The sequence below is a fragment of the Manacus vitellinus genome, unplaced genomic scaffold, assembly GCF_001715985.3.
Source record: "Manacus vitellinus isolate BGI_N305 unplaced genomic scaffold, ASM171598v3 scaffold_15_pilon, whole genome shotgun sequence".
NCBI lineage: Eukaryota > Metazoa > Chordata > Aves > Passeriformes > Pipridae > Manacus > Manacus vitellinus.
In genome coordinates, this window is record NW_021939122.1 from 15,554,146 (window position 1) to 15,570,926 (window position 16,781).

General features: G+C 41.1%; 1 protein-coding gene across 1 annotated transcript; it reads left to right on the forward strand.

The window, feature by feature from the left end:
* Positions 1 to 7,226: 7,226 nt before the first annotated feature.
* On the forward strand, positions 7,227 to 16,460 carry TECTB (tectorin beta). Its single transcript, XM_008926347.2, has 11 exons — positions 7,227 to 7,414; positions 8,287 to 8,375; positions 10,152 to 10,342; positions 10,745 to 10,887; positions 10,968 to 11,040; positions 12,868 to 12,971; positions 13,051 to 13,134; positions 13,335 to 13,497; positions 14,775 to 14,844; positions 15,742 to 15,774; positions 16,258 to 16,460. The coding sequence occupies exons 2-11, from the start codon at positions 8,300 to 8,302 to the stop codon at positions 16,308 to 16,310; spliced, it is 990 nt and encodes a 329-aa protein (XP_008924595.1). The 5' UTR covers positions 7,227 to 7,414; positions 8,287 to 8,299; the 3' UTR covers positions 16,311 to 16,460.
* Positions 16,461 to 16,781: the final 321 nt, after the last annotated feature.

Here is a 16,781-nt window from a genome sequence, read left to right on the forward strand (position 1 = left end):
GACGAACTGTCATTTTAAAAGCTAGCAAACAGTACTTTTGACCATCATATGGGATTGTCAAATAGATTTTGAGTGAATTAATGTGACACCAGCTACAGCTCAGCAGAAGAAAATACAAGGGTGTCAGATTTCTCTTTGCTATCAAAGGAAGCCCATGAAAATCTCTGAAGAGTTGTACATGGGCAGTACCCCAGCCATCTTCTGCATTTGGTGTTTTAGTGATTCTCCAAGAAGTCCTCAAACAGCCAATTAAAAAAGTAATATCTGTTTTTTATTTGCAATTGGTTGAGTCATAACTGTAATAAGTAAATGAATACCCAGCTGAGTGCCTCAAACCTTTAGACCAATTCCTCTGCTTCATTCCACTTCATGAAGCTCTAACATCTCTCTACTACTATGAAACATGGTGAACGGAAAGAACTGTCTCAATGGGTATCATCATTAGTGTGTTGGTGCAATTTTAAGAAAACTATATCCTTTAACTGATCTGAAATTTGGTCTGTTATCTGTGGGAAGTCTCAGAAAGTGAACTTTTTGGTCCTTTAGGCTGAATACACTAAAGGATACGTCTTGACGAACTGGGAAGAGAAACTTTGTTTATGGCACCAGAAGAGGAAAATCCACTGAGACACTCAACTGGTAATGGATTGCTAATCATCCAATCATTGTCAATAAGGCATAAAGGCCAGTGTGAATGTTAAACTGGCAAGCAGGGGGAGTTTACTACCCCAGGTGGTAAAGTAGCCTCAGAGATAAGTGGGAGTCCTCTGTTCCAGAAGACATGGTCTGGCAGCCCAGGCAATCATTCTGCTGCTTCCTGGGAAGCTTTTCTCATTCACAGACAAACCCACCCAAAGTTTGCTTGGGTAGCTTCTGCTCCAAGCTGCTTACTGCTTGAATGACACAGGAGAAGAGCAGTATGGGCAGCTCAAGAGCCCTACACTGGACTTTGCCTTTCTGTGCCTCATTTTCATTATCTGCAAAACAGAGATAATGGCACTAAGATTGTGATAAGCATTATTATGATCAGTTTACAAGCACAGCACAAGCTAATTAATGCAGTTAAGTTTGGTATATGTAGCTCTCAGAGCCACATAATTCTTGATAACAAACAGATCCCTTTCACAGAAAAAGAGACTGTCTCCAAGGATGATGCTATCAGACTGCTGAAAAGTCACAAACTTTTAAAAATGAGGACAACACCAGTATAATGGATACAGTGTGCTAAGGAAAGTAGGTCTTAGAACGAACTAGCAGGATTATGTAGCTTGGGAAACCAAAACTGTGATTTTGATCAGCAGCTGCTATTGATAGAAGTGCAGAGGTTTGTGTTTGATTTGAGGGGGCAGCAGATACTGAAAGTTTATTTCATAGGGAAAATGCATGGATCTTAACTCTTCAGAGAATAGGAATTATGGTGAGTGTTTCGAGAACCTGATTTTTACCAGTCCTTCATGTGTATGATCCTATCTGAATCCCACAAAGTAGGTTTATAATTCAGCTGGCTCAGACCATGGGGTAGTCAGGAAGCTGGAGAAGGGCTTTGTAGCTCAGGTAGGGGGTAGAGGTGCTACAATGGGAGCAGGAGCACTCCAGGTTCCCAGGGCAATACAGACTGCAAATTTGAGGAAAGATTTCTAGGCTTGGGAATGTGAATGGACAGAGGTACTTCTAAGCTAGGTGGCAATCAAGTCCCATATTGTAATTCATCATTCCTCCTGCTGAAATTTTTTCTCGGTTTGCCCCTTCATTTTTCTTTGCTTTGTTTTTTTATTACTTAACTATATATTTAAAGTAAGCAGCAGACATTTAGGGTCAGTTTCTCAGCAATCAATGGAATTGCCACTGAGGGACATCAGAGGATAAACTTGCCTTGGGTATATTTTTAATGCACCATCCGCAGTCCTGTTTTTGTCAGATTTTCTGTAGCAAAGTGTGCAGGCTGGGTGAGCAGCATTACTTATGGCCAACACAAATGGTTGGGAATCAAACAGAAGATCAGACAGCTGCTGCAGACTCTTTTAAAGTTGTAGTGACATACCCCAGTGCAAGCAGAGAAACATCATATTTGTGCAACCTTCCTAGCCCTAGTGGGATAACGCCCAGAAAAGAGAGCATTACTGGAGCAAGAAGAGCAATGGTCACTGTGTCAGAGCCAGCTGTCAACCTGAGAAGATTAAGCTAATGAATGACACAAAGAGTCCATTCTTCCTTCTTTCTCACCTTACTCTTAAAATCCTCTCCCATACTGAGGTAAGATCCCTGCCCCACAGTGCCAGGAGATCAAGACCTGTTGTTAAGATAACAAGAACTAAAAGTCTTACAAGGTGTTATACAGGACAATATGGTTGAGATCCAAAACAGCACTTAACCAGAAGTAATTTAGGCCACATTCAGGTGATTACAGAACGCTATTCCCCAACAATATTATTCCACTACAAAAAACTTAATCCATGTGTTCTCAACAGAAAATTCCTGCAGTTCTGCTCTAGCACATACCAGATGGGACAGCAGCTCTGAATACAGCTGAGCTCAGCAGCCACAGCCACACACTCTTCAAAGAACAGCTGGAGGAGACAGGCCTGGTGGTCAGAATCCTTGCCCAGGACTACAGGAGACCCAGATACAATTCTCCTCGCTTGCAGGGTTCAAAGCTATCTTTCTCCAGAAGTGCTCTAACTTCTGCCTGGAAGCTTGCCTTGGGCACTCAGTGAGTAATTCAAGGGCGCTGTGCCGACTGGAGCAGGCTCAGGCATGTGTGGCACAGAGTGTGCAGGGCTGCTTAGACTCAAGGCAAATGAAAATTAATGTCAAGCCAACCACAGCAATGTGTCTGGCTCAATTCACATGCCCACACATAGACACCCAGTCCATTGAAGATGTACTTGAGTATCCTGCCTGGCTTCCAGATCCCACTCCAAAAGTACAAGAGTGCCCTAGAGGTGTCACAGGATATCCTGGACACCTTATAGCAGCTGCTAACACAATACATGTCTCATTTAGGCAAATTAATCAAGTGCCTGGCAAGTTTAGGCATCTCCAAATAGTGGCAGCCCAAGGATGACTGAGGCCTCACATGACCAGTTTAAGTCATCCATTCTGGTCTTGCAAGACCTGTTTTATGTCCCTCATGCATTTATTAAATCAAGCACCATGTCTTTATTAAATCAAGCCCCAAATCCTTATCCTGCATAACTAGCTAGCTCCAAGACAGCCCATAAAAAATACACCAAATAAAGCACTTACCCACACAAAGGCTTCAAGGAAACTCAGCTGGAAACCGATGTTTTGTTCCAACAGTAGCAAACTCCAGGCAGAACTCTTCTGGAGAAGCTTCCAAAGAACATTGGTCTAAATGTGCTGGCAAAGCTAAACAGCAATAAGATCAGGCATTCAAATGAACGTGAAATATTATTATTTACTTCAGTCACAATTTTGTGTTCAGCAAGATTTGCTGTTGTAAATACTTGTCTTGAACAGCAGAAATGTCAAGGGAATGATTCTTTAGGTGAGAGTCTGTGCTCACCCACACCCTGGGAGTGCATGTAACAACAGCAGCACTGTCTCACCAAGCCTATGGCTGCAGGTGATTGCTGAAAAATTATGATTCAGTGTTGCATAGTTACAGACAGACAGGTGATGCATGAGGAAGTTTAGAGCAGAAGACTGTCTCTTCCAGTGGCCTGAACATCCGTCTCTGATTTTTATGTGACTCTTCTACAAAGATAGTTTCCTCTAATTTCTCCTTCTTCTGATACATTTTGTGCAGCTACAGAAGAATATCAGCTACCCAAGGACTTAGGGTTCCAGGTACTCTGTTACGTACCTGCATGATTCTATAATCTGCTCACAAGGCTAAAACATTCATTGAATAGAGTCATTTTGGTTGGAAAAGACCTTTAAGATCTTCAACTGTCCTAACACTGCCAAGTCCCCCACTAATCAGTCCCTTAGTGCCACATCTACAACTACCTCCAGGGGTGGTGACTCAATCACATGCTGAAGTGAGTGACCAACCACGTGCCATGAGTAACAAACTGCTGGAAAGGTATTTACTCTATAAAAGGCAAAACAATCCTAAACCTGTAAGGTATTTATGACTTGAGGCAATAAGTCTACACAGCACAGCTCACTTAAGCTTCAGGAAAAGTTTGACTGTGCCAACACAGTGCTGCATTTCCAACAGGACCCATTAACTCTGATCAGGTCCAATATAAATGCAGTTGCTATGCTTCCAGACCTGGCATGGATGTCTCTATGCCTGTGGGATAAATACGCTCCTTATCTCAGACAAAACTGACTATGCCAGGTTTTGGGGTGTGGAAACAGCATCATTAACACATTTCAGCCTCTAGATGAATGTCACCAGATCTCACTCCTGGAATCAGCTTGCTGTCTCCATTGTTCCTCAGCGTCCCATGAAGTCCTTCCATATATCTAAAGGACTCTTCAGGTTTATTATTTTATCCAAATCCAATGAAAATTAGATGCCACAATATCCCTTGCAGATTCAAACAGCAGAACCTCATTTGTTTTGTGTAAGAACCAGACAGTAGATACTCACACAGCTTTCCATCACAATGTGAGGAACAAGGCTGGAGAGACAAGCTGCTCTTGTAGGTGAAATTCTCAATAAGGCCTTCATTTGCTCTTTGTCAAAATCTTTACAGATACTTAGACTGCTGAGATTATTCAATGGGCTTGGAAAGAGTCAGGAAACTGCAACAATCCTCAGTGGTCTGTTTCACAAGTTAATGGCTTTCCTTTTTCTGTGTATGCAATTACTGAGAGAAACCTAACCCTTCCCCAAGCCCTTACCTTTGATCAGTGCAGGTATCAAGTGCTGGTTGGCTTAGGTACATTTTGTGCTTGTTTCTTATGCAAATGCAGACTACTATACACCAGCTGGCACTTCTGCCAAATTTGTTTCATGGTTTTCATTCTGTTTTCTACCTTTGTCTAAAAGGAGTATTATGTACATGGAGATTAGTTTGCTCTGAGAAGATAGCAAGAGATTTATTTTCTTTTACAAACTGTGGGATTAGATACATCTTAGAGTAATTCCACTGAAACCTCTAGCATTACACCAATGATAATTTTATTACAGTATTTGCTAAAAACCATCAGTAAAAAGCTAATCTGTGTTTCAAGAGCTTTGTTAATGTTATGGTGAGGTTAACCACTATACCTAATCAAGGTTAGCCAAATATCTTATGCTCCAAGTCAGCTCTAAGTGGGCAGACCTGACAGACCAAGTCCAACCCTGGGGCTGAAACTGATCCCTTGAGCTTGAAGAATCAGCTTGTACAAGGTCATGAGGGCTTTCTCATGTCCAAAGTCACAGGCTTTCTCCTGTAAGCCTCCCCTTGTTACTGAGCTATATATTCTTGATAACAGGGTTGATCATAATGTTTCACTAGAAAGCCTGGCTCCTGGTTCCAGACCAAATACACACACAGAGAGAAAGACAAAAACAAGTGTATGTTTACACAGTGTCTATTCAGTTGGGCTTAGGAAATCAAAATTAGGCCTCAATGCCTGCAGGACTTGAGGTGAGCCTATAAAGCAGACACTGTGAGTTAAATTTTCCTTGTTTTAGGATTTCTCATGAGGATAATCCCTAGTTAGGTAACACCAAACGATTTATGAGCTTTAGTCCTTTTTCCGTGGATTATTCTTTAATTCAATTAAAATAACAACAAACAAAGGATTTTATCCATTGTCCATCTTTAAGTAATCTCATTTAAATCAGAATGTGATGGCTTGCAGGACTTGGTTCACAACAATAGCGAGAGCAGCCCATTATTTGCTCTGTATTGCAATCCTTAGGAAGCTTCTATCTAGGTTCAGACTGACTATTTGAAACTAAGCACAGAAATGTAAAGTCTTTTCAACCTTTCTTTAGGGCTTTGGATCAGTTTTCCAGAAGCAGAAGTCACCCTAATTACATCTTCATATCATTGCAGTTCACCTGCACACCATCACCACTGAGAGCCAGCAGCCCTCACAAGGCACAGTGCAGTCATGGCTGTGCTGTGCTGTGCTCATGCCTTTTGGCTTGAAACTCTTCTTGTAGTGAATGCTGTCCTGAAGGTGCACCCATAAATCTCACCCACAGGCAGCTAAAAACTCCTTGTCTAGCATTTCAGGTAAGGTCAGGGCCACTGTGCTCCACTCTTCTCCTTCAAAAGCTCCAGACTAATGACAACTAGTACAGCTTTAATACTGTGTCTCCCCTCTATGCCAAAAATCCCTTGAGAGAAGGCACACCAAAGTCCTGCTATGGATGGGGAGAACGAGGTTCTCAACAAGAGGAGATACCAAATCATCTGTGAGCAGCCCCACAGGACTGGGTCCCACAAGCAAGGTCAGTGAGATCCTCTGTGTTTTGTGACTCAAGACAGATATCAGAGTAGTTCAACAACACATGAAACTGGGTAGATGCACACATGCCCAAAGTTGAGGCTGTGCTAGTTTATACTGTAAGAGTATTTACAGCCACGTTTTTACACAGGCATGTAAAATAGCAGTAGCATACCCAAGTGCTATTTTCCGTGCGGGTCACTAAAAGCTGATACAAACAGGATGTACTGGGTCACTAGAAAATCCTACCAGCTGACCAAGACTTTCGTAGGCAACCTTATGACTGATGGTCATATGAAAAGCAAATTTGTTTCAGTTTTCTGTGCAATGGTAAATTTTACACAATCTATAATGTAATATTTAATGTATATTACATAGTCTTATATGCATGTAGTATTATGTACTATAATTATGTAGTATTATGTACTATAATTATGTAGTATAATGCTTAGGCTTATGGAAGAGCCCACCTAAACTCAGATAACATCCCTATGAACTTTCAGAAAAAATAAGTGAAAAACCCAACCCCAAAGATGATCTGTTGCTATTACTTTGTCCACTTGCATGGCATAAAAGTTTGACATTGTCAATAAGCCATTTAAGACAAGCATCTAATTCCTATAAATACTTTTTAACTGAATTCTAGAACGCAGTTGTGGCTTCACCTCTGCAGAAATTCTATATTTTCCTAATTAACTTTTAAAAAAAAAATTTGTACCTTCAGCAGGTTTCTCTTCACTTAGTTTCAAGATCTGTGAAAAGCCACCATAGAAAAACTTTTTAAAAATCAAATTGCAGCAGCAATACAGTCCCATCTAGGGGAAGAGAACTGCTTTTCTATAACTCTTTTTTTTTCCCCCTCCTACACTGGACAATACTGGCGGGTTGAGATTTAACCAGAGATGGGCTCCTTTTACAAGATTGCTTATATAAAGCGAAGATAATGCCAGCTGGGTTCATTTGAAAGAGGACATCTTGGGAAGAGCTGACAGCGCAGCTATTGGAATAAGACCGGAATGAAAATCTGAAATACTTATCCCCTTCCTGTCCTGTAGGTATAATAATTAATTTCTTGTAGAATGCCTAGGATTATAATTAGAAGGAATTGTCACTGAAATATACTTTATGAGCCTTTTATAAATATATATTTTTAAATAGAGGATGAGTGAAAATGTTGAAATTGATTGTTTTTATTAGAAATACTGAGTTGGGATGATTTTTTCTCTTAAATTATATTTGTTACTTCTGACAGTCTTCTTAGTGATGTGTATATGAGGGCTGATACTGAAGAGTATATCCCTACAAAGAGAAAATATGAGAACTCCAGTCTCAATCCCACATGTGAGAAACAGCTTTCATATTTGAGGTCTGGAATGAAAATGTAAATTACTGCTATGTATGTTTTCCTAAAAACTCAACATTGAGCAGCAAAGGAGAAAATGCATAATTTACCAGAACTGAGCTACATGAAGTGAAGAGTATATACATCAGGATAGCCATCATCATAGAGAATAGTTTCAGCACTAAATTTTAAGCACACTATATATGTTCTTGCATGATATTTCTTCTAGTAATTTCTATTCCCTCTCTTTTCTTCAGATCCCATTGTTTCAGTTTCACTTGGTAATATTAACACTTCAGGTTTAGAGCCTTCGTAAGAAATCAAACTAGAATAATTAAAAGCCACCACTAAACTGAAATAGTAATATTGTCACAATAGTGACCCAGTGATAGTAATGGTCTTGGAAATATTTATCCTATAGATGCAATTACATTGGGTGACAGAATATCAGTAATATTATGTTTTTTCTCTCTGCAAAAAGCCCATGTATAAGAGTATTTACGTTTTCAGGTCTGCAGACAATGCATTGGTTTTATTTCCAATTCTAAAGACATTTTAGCTTTTATTCCCTTTGTCCTCAGATCATTGCAAGAAATGCTGACTCTTACTGTGTATCTGCTGGTCATCTTGGCTCGAGCTCTTGGGGGGCCTTGCAGTCCAAATAAAGCAGGTAAAATAACTTAAGTCTTCTATGATCTTCTCTTGCAATTAAGCTGTCAAATGCGGGTTTTTTTCTATTCAAAATCAAAAGGTTTTCCTTCAGAAAGTTAAACTGTAAATTCTGCAGAGCTAATCCTTACATTTTGTTTATTGATCTGCTTTTAGCTAGCACAGTAAAGCATGTACTAGTGAAGTCCTAGCCCCATAGACAATTAGGCATATATTTCATTTTGTGCAATAATCAAAGTGCAATAAATTTAAGGACAAAAGCATAAAATGGCAAAGAAAACAACAACAATTAGAAGTTATCTGTAGTAGTGCAGGCTAGATGCAACAGATCTTTGCTGCCCAAGTTGGGCTTTAGTCCCACTGACTGCAATCAGATGGTCAGTGGTGATTGGATGTGCTGGGCTGAACTCCTGAACCATACTGCTACATTAAAACAAGAAAAATACAAAAATCATTGAAGAGAAGGCTTTAACTGCACACTGATTACTGCCTAGAAACTGAAATGAGCTGGTGCCAGACAGACCTGTAATGTAGATTTCACTATAATTATGAAACCTGCTTTAGAGATGTGTTGGAATATGCCTCGATATAGTGTTTGCTTTTAGTACATGACTGCTGTCACATTACCGTCAGTAATTTTATTGTATATCTCAAGTATTTGGCTCTCGAGTCATTTATTTCAGTACCTTCATTTGCACAAGCAGTTTCTTTGAACTGCAGGAATTTTCATAGCTGTAAAGTTGCCCGAGTTATAAATCTGACCATCAACACAAGCGGAATCAGCCTGCATGTGCTGAAGGTTTGTTGACCAAAGAGAAGCAAGTTGTTAAGGTCCTTAGTTGACTTTCACTGAGTATTCCCTAGCAGACATGGAAAGGCTGCAAAATGAGGCTTTTAGTATAAAATGAGAGTGTCAAGGGCTTTAAAAGAAATAATTGAATAATTCCAGGTAAAATGGTTTTTTTCTGACTGTAATAATTGGAAGCCTTTTTTGATTTTCAGGCCACTAATGGTTAGTCAATATTTGCCCTTTAAATTCCCATCAGACATTCAAACTAGTACTACTTGATACTCTTTGAAAAATGTCCAATTCTGCTATCATGAAGTAATCAGCCTGCATGTTATGATGTTCAGTATTCATGGCTGTATTAGCAATCACACTCTGCACTGCTAACAGAATTGGGAGTTTGGTTCATTTACTATTGCTATTAGCAGGCCTAAGCTTTTCAGTTCATTTTTACATCTTAGCTTTTAACTTGACTGTAAGAAAAATTCAATTTGTCCTGGCACTGCAATGCCAGTGCAAGAAGAGAAAGGGCAGAATATCTATAGTGGCCAAGATCAGTACAACACTACAAAGGGGTGCAGATCTATGAAGCTTACCAAACAACTTCACCAATATTATTTTTACAGAGTCCGTGGCATTATAGAAGCCAGCTTAGCAGCATAAGCTACTCTGATAGATCTCAGTGCAGTCCTTTTTCACTTCAGGTTTCTCAGCAGTGTCTCTGCTCCTCAATCAGCTATTCCAGAAAGATAAAAATTTACACAAAGTTCTGCATTGATTAGAAGGCAAAGGCCAACCTCTTCCAAAGAGGACAGAATTTAACAACCCAAAGGTCAGTTTTGTGTATCAAAAGCTGCTCACGTTAGGGGACCTTCCAGCACACACCCCTGCTCACAGAAGATTAAACCAAATGGAATGTAAGTGTGCAGACCCACTGCTTTGAAAGAAAATTACCAGTGAGTAACTCTAGATGTATTATTTCCCTTTCAGATGTAATTCTGGTATACTGCTATCCTAAAACCATCATTACCAGAATTCCAGAGTGCCCTTACGGATGGGAGGTTAATCAGCTGGCACTTGGAGGCATTTGCTATAATGGGATCCATGATTCAGGATATTACCAATTCACAATTCCAGACCTGTCACCTAAAAACAGATCATACTGTGGGACACAGTCAGAGGTAAGACTATCAAGGTCAACATTCTGACTCAGGAAATGGCTGGACTCACTTGAGAGTGTCCTGTCTTCTTCAGTTTGGAGTAGGCTTTAGGTACTGATGGAAGAAGGAGGCAAACTCCACTATCAGGGAGAAGTAAGAATCACATAGTTGTGCTTTGCATCTACAGGTAAAATACTCAGAGGCTTAGTGATATTAGTGTGTCTGTTAGTTGTTCATTTGCACCTGTATTACACAGAACTTACATATGGTAAGATATATGCATGGGCAACACAGCATATAAAGAGCTACCCAATCATGTTTCTTTGGGATGGTGTTAGAGTCTTCGTGTTTCAAACTATGAAGTTGTCCCTGATGCCTCAAAGACTCAGTACTGCCTACATTTCTTGGTCTCACCATCCACAGTTCAAGAATCCCATTTACCACTTCTACAACTCCATCGTCTCCAATGACTCCTCGGTAATTGTGAAGAGCCAGCCTGTGAATTACTCGTTCACCTGCTCGTACAATGCCAACTATCTGGTGAACCAGGCTGCCTTTGACCAAAGGTACGTCCTCTTTTGGAAGTGCATCTTACTCTGTCCTGAGAACCACACCTCACTCATACAGAAATTTGTCATGTCCCCAGGGTGGCCACTGTCCATGTGAAGAATGGGAGCTCTGGCTCATTTGAAAGTCAGCTGTCCCTCAACTTCTACTCTGTAAGTGCTCTTTGCCACCTAGATTTTCGCCTTCACCTTCCACAAGCTTCAGCCTGAAGAGCTGGAAAAAACAGGGCTGCTGCTCCTGATTTTTATGTGTCATGGAGCACATTAATAGCCTGGAACAGATAATTGCAGTGGGGTTGGCAGGGGTCCTTGTTTCTGCTGATTAACAGGGATATACTTAAACTGAACAGAGCAGACACATGCCAACTGTTCTTTTAATCCCTCAAAAACTGGCAGATTTTTCTGCTGAGAGGTACATTTCTAACCTGTTGACAGATTTTATAATAAAAAGCAAAACTTGCTCGTAGTCCCACTGCAAGAGCAGCATGCATCTTCAGGCATCGCTGCTATCACATGGTCTCTACAGACAGAGCAAAACTCCATGCATTTCTCTTGCAATTTTCTCCCTGGTCCTCTCACCTGACAGATATTTCATGTATCCCAAAGATCTTTATGTCATGCTGGAATTTTGTTGCCAACAAAATACCATCCCTGGACATCAGGCGGATCTTTTGAAACTTCCCTCTCCTCTCCTCAGCTCCACTGCACTGTTGGAACAGCCAGCTCTTTATCTTGGAGTCTTTTCTCCATTAAAGCACAGTCAAAAGCACCAAAACAGCCTCTCTATTTTAGTACAGCTAGAAAAAGCACAACTCATAACATACTGTGTTAAATTTATAGGCCAGGTAGAGGGAGTATTTACCACAAGGTGGAAATCTCTTCTCCCACACACTACATTTTGGGCACTTATTGATCACTAAACATTTTGACAGGCTTTGTGTGCCACATGAAAGCCCATGTGGTCTTTTTTTCTGATATACAGCACACTAATATATAATATTAGGTACTATGTACTGGCAAAGTCCCAGGAGATACCACACTGCTCCTGTCAACTGACAGAATGGCTACAAAAAACCAGATGATAGGCAGTGAGGAATGGATCTCTGATACTTTAATTTTTTGCCAAATGACTGTCTTGTTGTAATGGCTCCCAGGAGTCAAGGAGAGAGTGGCTGAACCATAGTAATATATTTTCCCAGTGAGCACAAGTACAGAATAAGCTCAGAAAGCTACCAGACCACTCCTTTTTTAGTTTGTTCTCATTTTCACTGGGAATAAAATGTTAATTTCAATTAAATGTTGATTTTTTTTTCCCTGGCAAAATGGAAATTAAAGATTTATTTTGCCATGGTATTCATCTCTGCTGCTCCCTACTACAGCCCTCTGTTCTGGTGGCCTACAATTCCAGGTGCTTCATGAGCCCATTTCCTCATCCAGAAGCAGCACACAAGCTGCAGTGTAATCCAGGAGAAACACTTCAGCCTCACCTGCCCTTTGGTCTGTGACACCCCAATAACAGCAAAGGATTGTAATTCAGCATGAGGGGCTGGAACCTGAATAGAAATCAGGCCTTCAACACAGAAACTTGGTGTGAAGAAAAGCAAGATAGTACCCTAAACCAGGGCAGAGCAATAGAGTTTAGAAAAAGAAGCACTATACCAGGTTCCACTCATTGTAGCACAAGGACTGGCAAGACTTTTACGACAGTGCTGCTGTGAGTTCTGTGATATAGCACATACTACAACCTAAACAGCATCAAATTCTGTCACTTGTCATTATAAGCCAAACACTAATAAAAAGATTTTTAAATGTCACCTTGGGCTTGCAATAGTTCTACTACCACATGTAGAGTTTGGAGCTTGCAGGTAATAAGAATCCAGACTTCCAGAGTCAGTCTCTCTAGGGGTGCCTGAAGTTGAATCATGCCTTGCTTTGCAATTTACTAGTAATGCATGACACCTTTATCTTTGTCTTCCAAAGAATGCCAAGTTTTCAAGTATAAAGGAAGCCCCTTTCGTTGTTGAAACATCAGAAATCGGTTCTGACATATTTGCTGGAGTGGAAGCCAAGGGCTTAAGCGACAGGTAGGCAAGGGAAGGAGGAATTGGTAATAAATTGGTAATTGGGACATTCCTTGTTAATCTGGAGTTTGTATCTCCCCAGGTTCAAAGTTGTTCTCAACAACTGCTGGGCAACTCCCTCCTCAGAGTACTTCTACCAGATCCACTGGCCTCTGATCACCAAGGGGTAGGTGCTGGTGGGACCCCAGGGAGCACACCTACTCAGCCCAGCCTCGAGGGTGACAGAAAGCTGGGAGCTGGGGGAGGAAGGAGCAAGGGAGAACCTGGCCCACAGCAGGGCAACTGCATTCATCAGACTGCCACCTCAGGAGATGTTTCAATGAAGCCACAGGGGCTCTGACACTGCTTCTCCATGCACAACCACAGGTGTCCCACAGACTACTCCATCATTGTGCACGAGAATGGGAAAACAAACCGGGCGACCTTCCAGTTCAATGCTTTCCGCTTCCGAAACATCCCCAAGCTGTCCAAGGTGTGGCTGCACTGCGAGACGCACGTCTGCGACAGCGAGAAGTTCTCATGCCCAGTGGTAAGTCCTCCCTCCTGGAGAAATACACAGTTCTAAATTTTGACAGAGGATGTTGAGACCTTTTCCAAGGGCGTGTCAGGTGTAGAGCCAGTGCCAGGGGTGTCAGTGGATGGAGGCACTGCCGTGTGTGAATCTGAGTGCCCAGCCATGCACCCCAACTCCTGTCATGCCACAGGCACCGTATGCAACACTGGGAAACTTTTTTAAATGTAGCCATTGAAAACCTCACCTCTTGTCTATATCCCAGACTACAGTCCTGTCTGACAAATAGCCACAGTGAAACACAAGCCTGAAAAAAGGGAGAAAGTTGATCTTTTTCCATTTTACCAAGTATCTCAGTGCTAAAAGCACCCTCAGGGCAGTGAGAGGACCTGGCTGAAAAAACTTGCAGGTTTGACAAAAAACGCGTTATTAGAAATTCTGTTTCAATGGCAAAAGAAAAAACTGCAGGCTTAGATTTTGTTGTTTGTTTTTAAAGATTACTTTGACTTTTTATTCAGTCACAGATCAGAATTAAAAGAAAACACAAACCCATTACTCCATATCTGCCCTTCTGACAATACTGTCAAACATCCACATCATCCTTTCAGGCAGTGGGTGGAATTCCCACCTCACCCTCCAGTGCAGGATAATTGCTCAATCAGGCTAACATCCCTGGAGCCCACTTCCCACTCAAAAATGCAGCTGGTGGTCTCCAGCAATTAAGGTTGAACCAAGCCAGGGGTCTGTGCTTACAAGCAACTCATAACCAGAATTACCACATGCTGAGTTTATAATAAAAATGCCCACAGCTGGAGATCTGCAAAGGTCAGGGGATGGACAAGGACCTTTAATCTGTAGAGCACTGGCTCCAATACAGACCTTGTCAGCTGTGACAGGCATCATTAGTGCTGGACATGAGCTGATCTATATGGAAGTGATTTAGTGCTTCCTTTTTCTACCCAATGGGCAACAATTATCATTAGCAATAAACAACCACAGAAGCCTTCCCCGAGGTCATGGGTTAAACAGATCAAGCTCTATTTTTCCCCTTCTGTCTTGACAGGGGTTTTGTTTAAGACAGGGAGGGAGGGGCAGTCCACCAAAATGCTCAGAAAATGCACTGTAAAGACTCTCCCTAAATCTCTCCTGCACACAAAATCCCAATAATTAAAGGCAGGGGGAAAAAAAGCCTCCAGAAAATATGCAGCAATTTCCTTGGTTGGAAACATGAGAATTGTGTTTGGATTTTCTTATAATTTTTTTGGTATATATGGCTTTCTCTCCGATCTCTTAAGATATGTGACAGACGAAAACAGCGCATGGAACAAACCGGAGGTGTTTTAGTGGCAGAGATCTCTGTACGCAGTAAGTGACTGGGTTTTACGGGATGTTTCTCCCTTTAGGAAGCAACTCCCTTTAGGAGTAACTAGAGGGAGCCAAAGCCCTCCACCAGACCCCTTCCCCCTGTGGCAGCAGGAGGCTTGAACAGAAGTTGGTCCCCGCCAAGCCCTGGCAGAAGAGTTCAGTAAAACTCTCCTCATTTACAAAGCGAGGAGAGGCACCCATTTGCATTTATCATAAACGGCCAAACCACTCACACCCCGAGCTTGCAGTGTAAACTCTGCTTACCTGCGTCTGACCTCAGCAGCACCTCAGATATGCTCTGACAGGTTACACGGGACCGGGAGAGAGGTCAGGCTTAGGAGCAGCAGGAGAGTTTTTCTTTACGCTGTGGGTTGGTACTTCAGCATACCCACAACGCCTGCCAGTGTTATGGGGATGCTTCGTGCCTATCCCTCCTGACACACAAATTGCACTGCCATCGAGTTTCCCCATTGTAAAACAACTGTTTCCTCTAGCTGCTGCCTCCTGGAGGCACCAGTTTCTCTCTGAGCTGGTTTAATCCTGTAGGTCCAGCACATCTTTTGAAACAAGTCCTTGGAACAAATCATGTTATCACTAGAGCTCTATATACTAGTTTATCAATTACATCCACCCCAATCTAAAAGCCAATTTAAAATTATAAATACACATAGAACAGCATTATTACAATTCACTATGTTGCACCAGTAACCCCCATCAATTTTAGAAGATAAAAGAACTGAGGATCCTTTTACAACTTCAGATAGTAAAGCCAAGAGGAAGAAATATCCAAAATTTCAAAATGTGGCAAAGGTTTTCTATTCTGCTTTTATGAGATGCACTTTAACCTATTTTAAACATGTCATCCCAATATAATCTTTTTCCTCTTCTTTTATATAGGCAAAGGTTTATCCAGATTTTACACACTCTCAGGTAAACAGCAAAGTACAACAATGAAAATATCAATCCCAAACATGGATTTTGAGTGACTTTGTCAACATAAAACCCATAGCTCAAAGAAAAAAAATTTGAAAAATATAGTAAGTTTGACAGAAGGGAAAATATTTCCTATTTTATTTCCCAATGTTATACACTTTATTTTCCTCCTTTTGGCACATCTCTCCCTCTGGACAATAAAATCATAGCAATAATTTCCAATACTGAATATTACTTTCTTTTATTGTCACACCCTGTTCCCAAAAAGGAACAGTCATATTTTACTGGGTTAACAGAGGTGTCTGAAAGCATTTCTATTTGGAGAGGGTTTGAAACACACCTTTCAAAGTCTATTTGTTAACATTTGATATGTTGACAGAGCCACATTAGGGCATACAGTTGCATTGAAGGGGGTGGGAAGAGAACGTGAAAGGGATCTGACAGAAAAGTAGTCACATTTAGCCTGTGTTTCTCTTGCAGATATCATCTTCCACCTACTCTTTGTGATTGGATTTTGTGCTGTTTTATTATAAAATGCAGCCCAGCTGTGTTTCTTAACTTCCCCCAATCCTGTTTGGACCTGGACTTCTTTACTAAAGACCTTTATTTTATAGAAGAAAAATGAAAGCCACAAAAAAATCCTTGTGCATCATTTTACCTGATAAATAAAACATTCCATGAGCTTTGTGCCTCAAATATTGGGGAAACCCAAAGCAGATTTGCCTCTCCCCACTCTATGCTGGCACTTTAAACTCGTGAAAACCCATGGGTTATGTATTCTACTGACGTCTCCTTTTAAAGAGTTGTGATGCCCATAGTACTTGTTTCTATAAGGAATGTAAGGATATACAAACTCAGCATTTTTTCAAAGTCAGATTTACTTTCAGGGTCCCCCTTCCCCGTCAATCTCAGTGTGGTACCAAACTCCCCTCCAGGCCTGGTCTTGCAAGGTCCTAGTTTGTTCTGCGAAGTCTTTGAACAAAATAAAAACTAGCCAAACATGT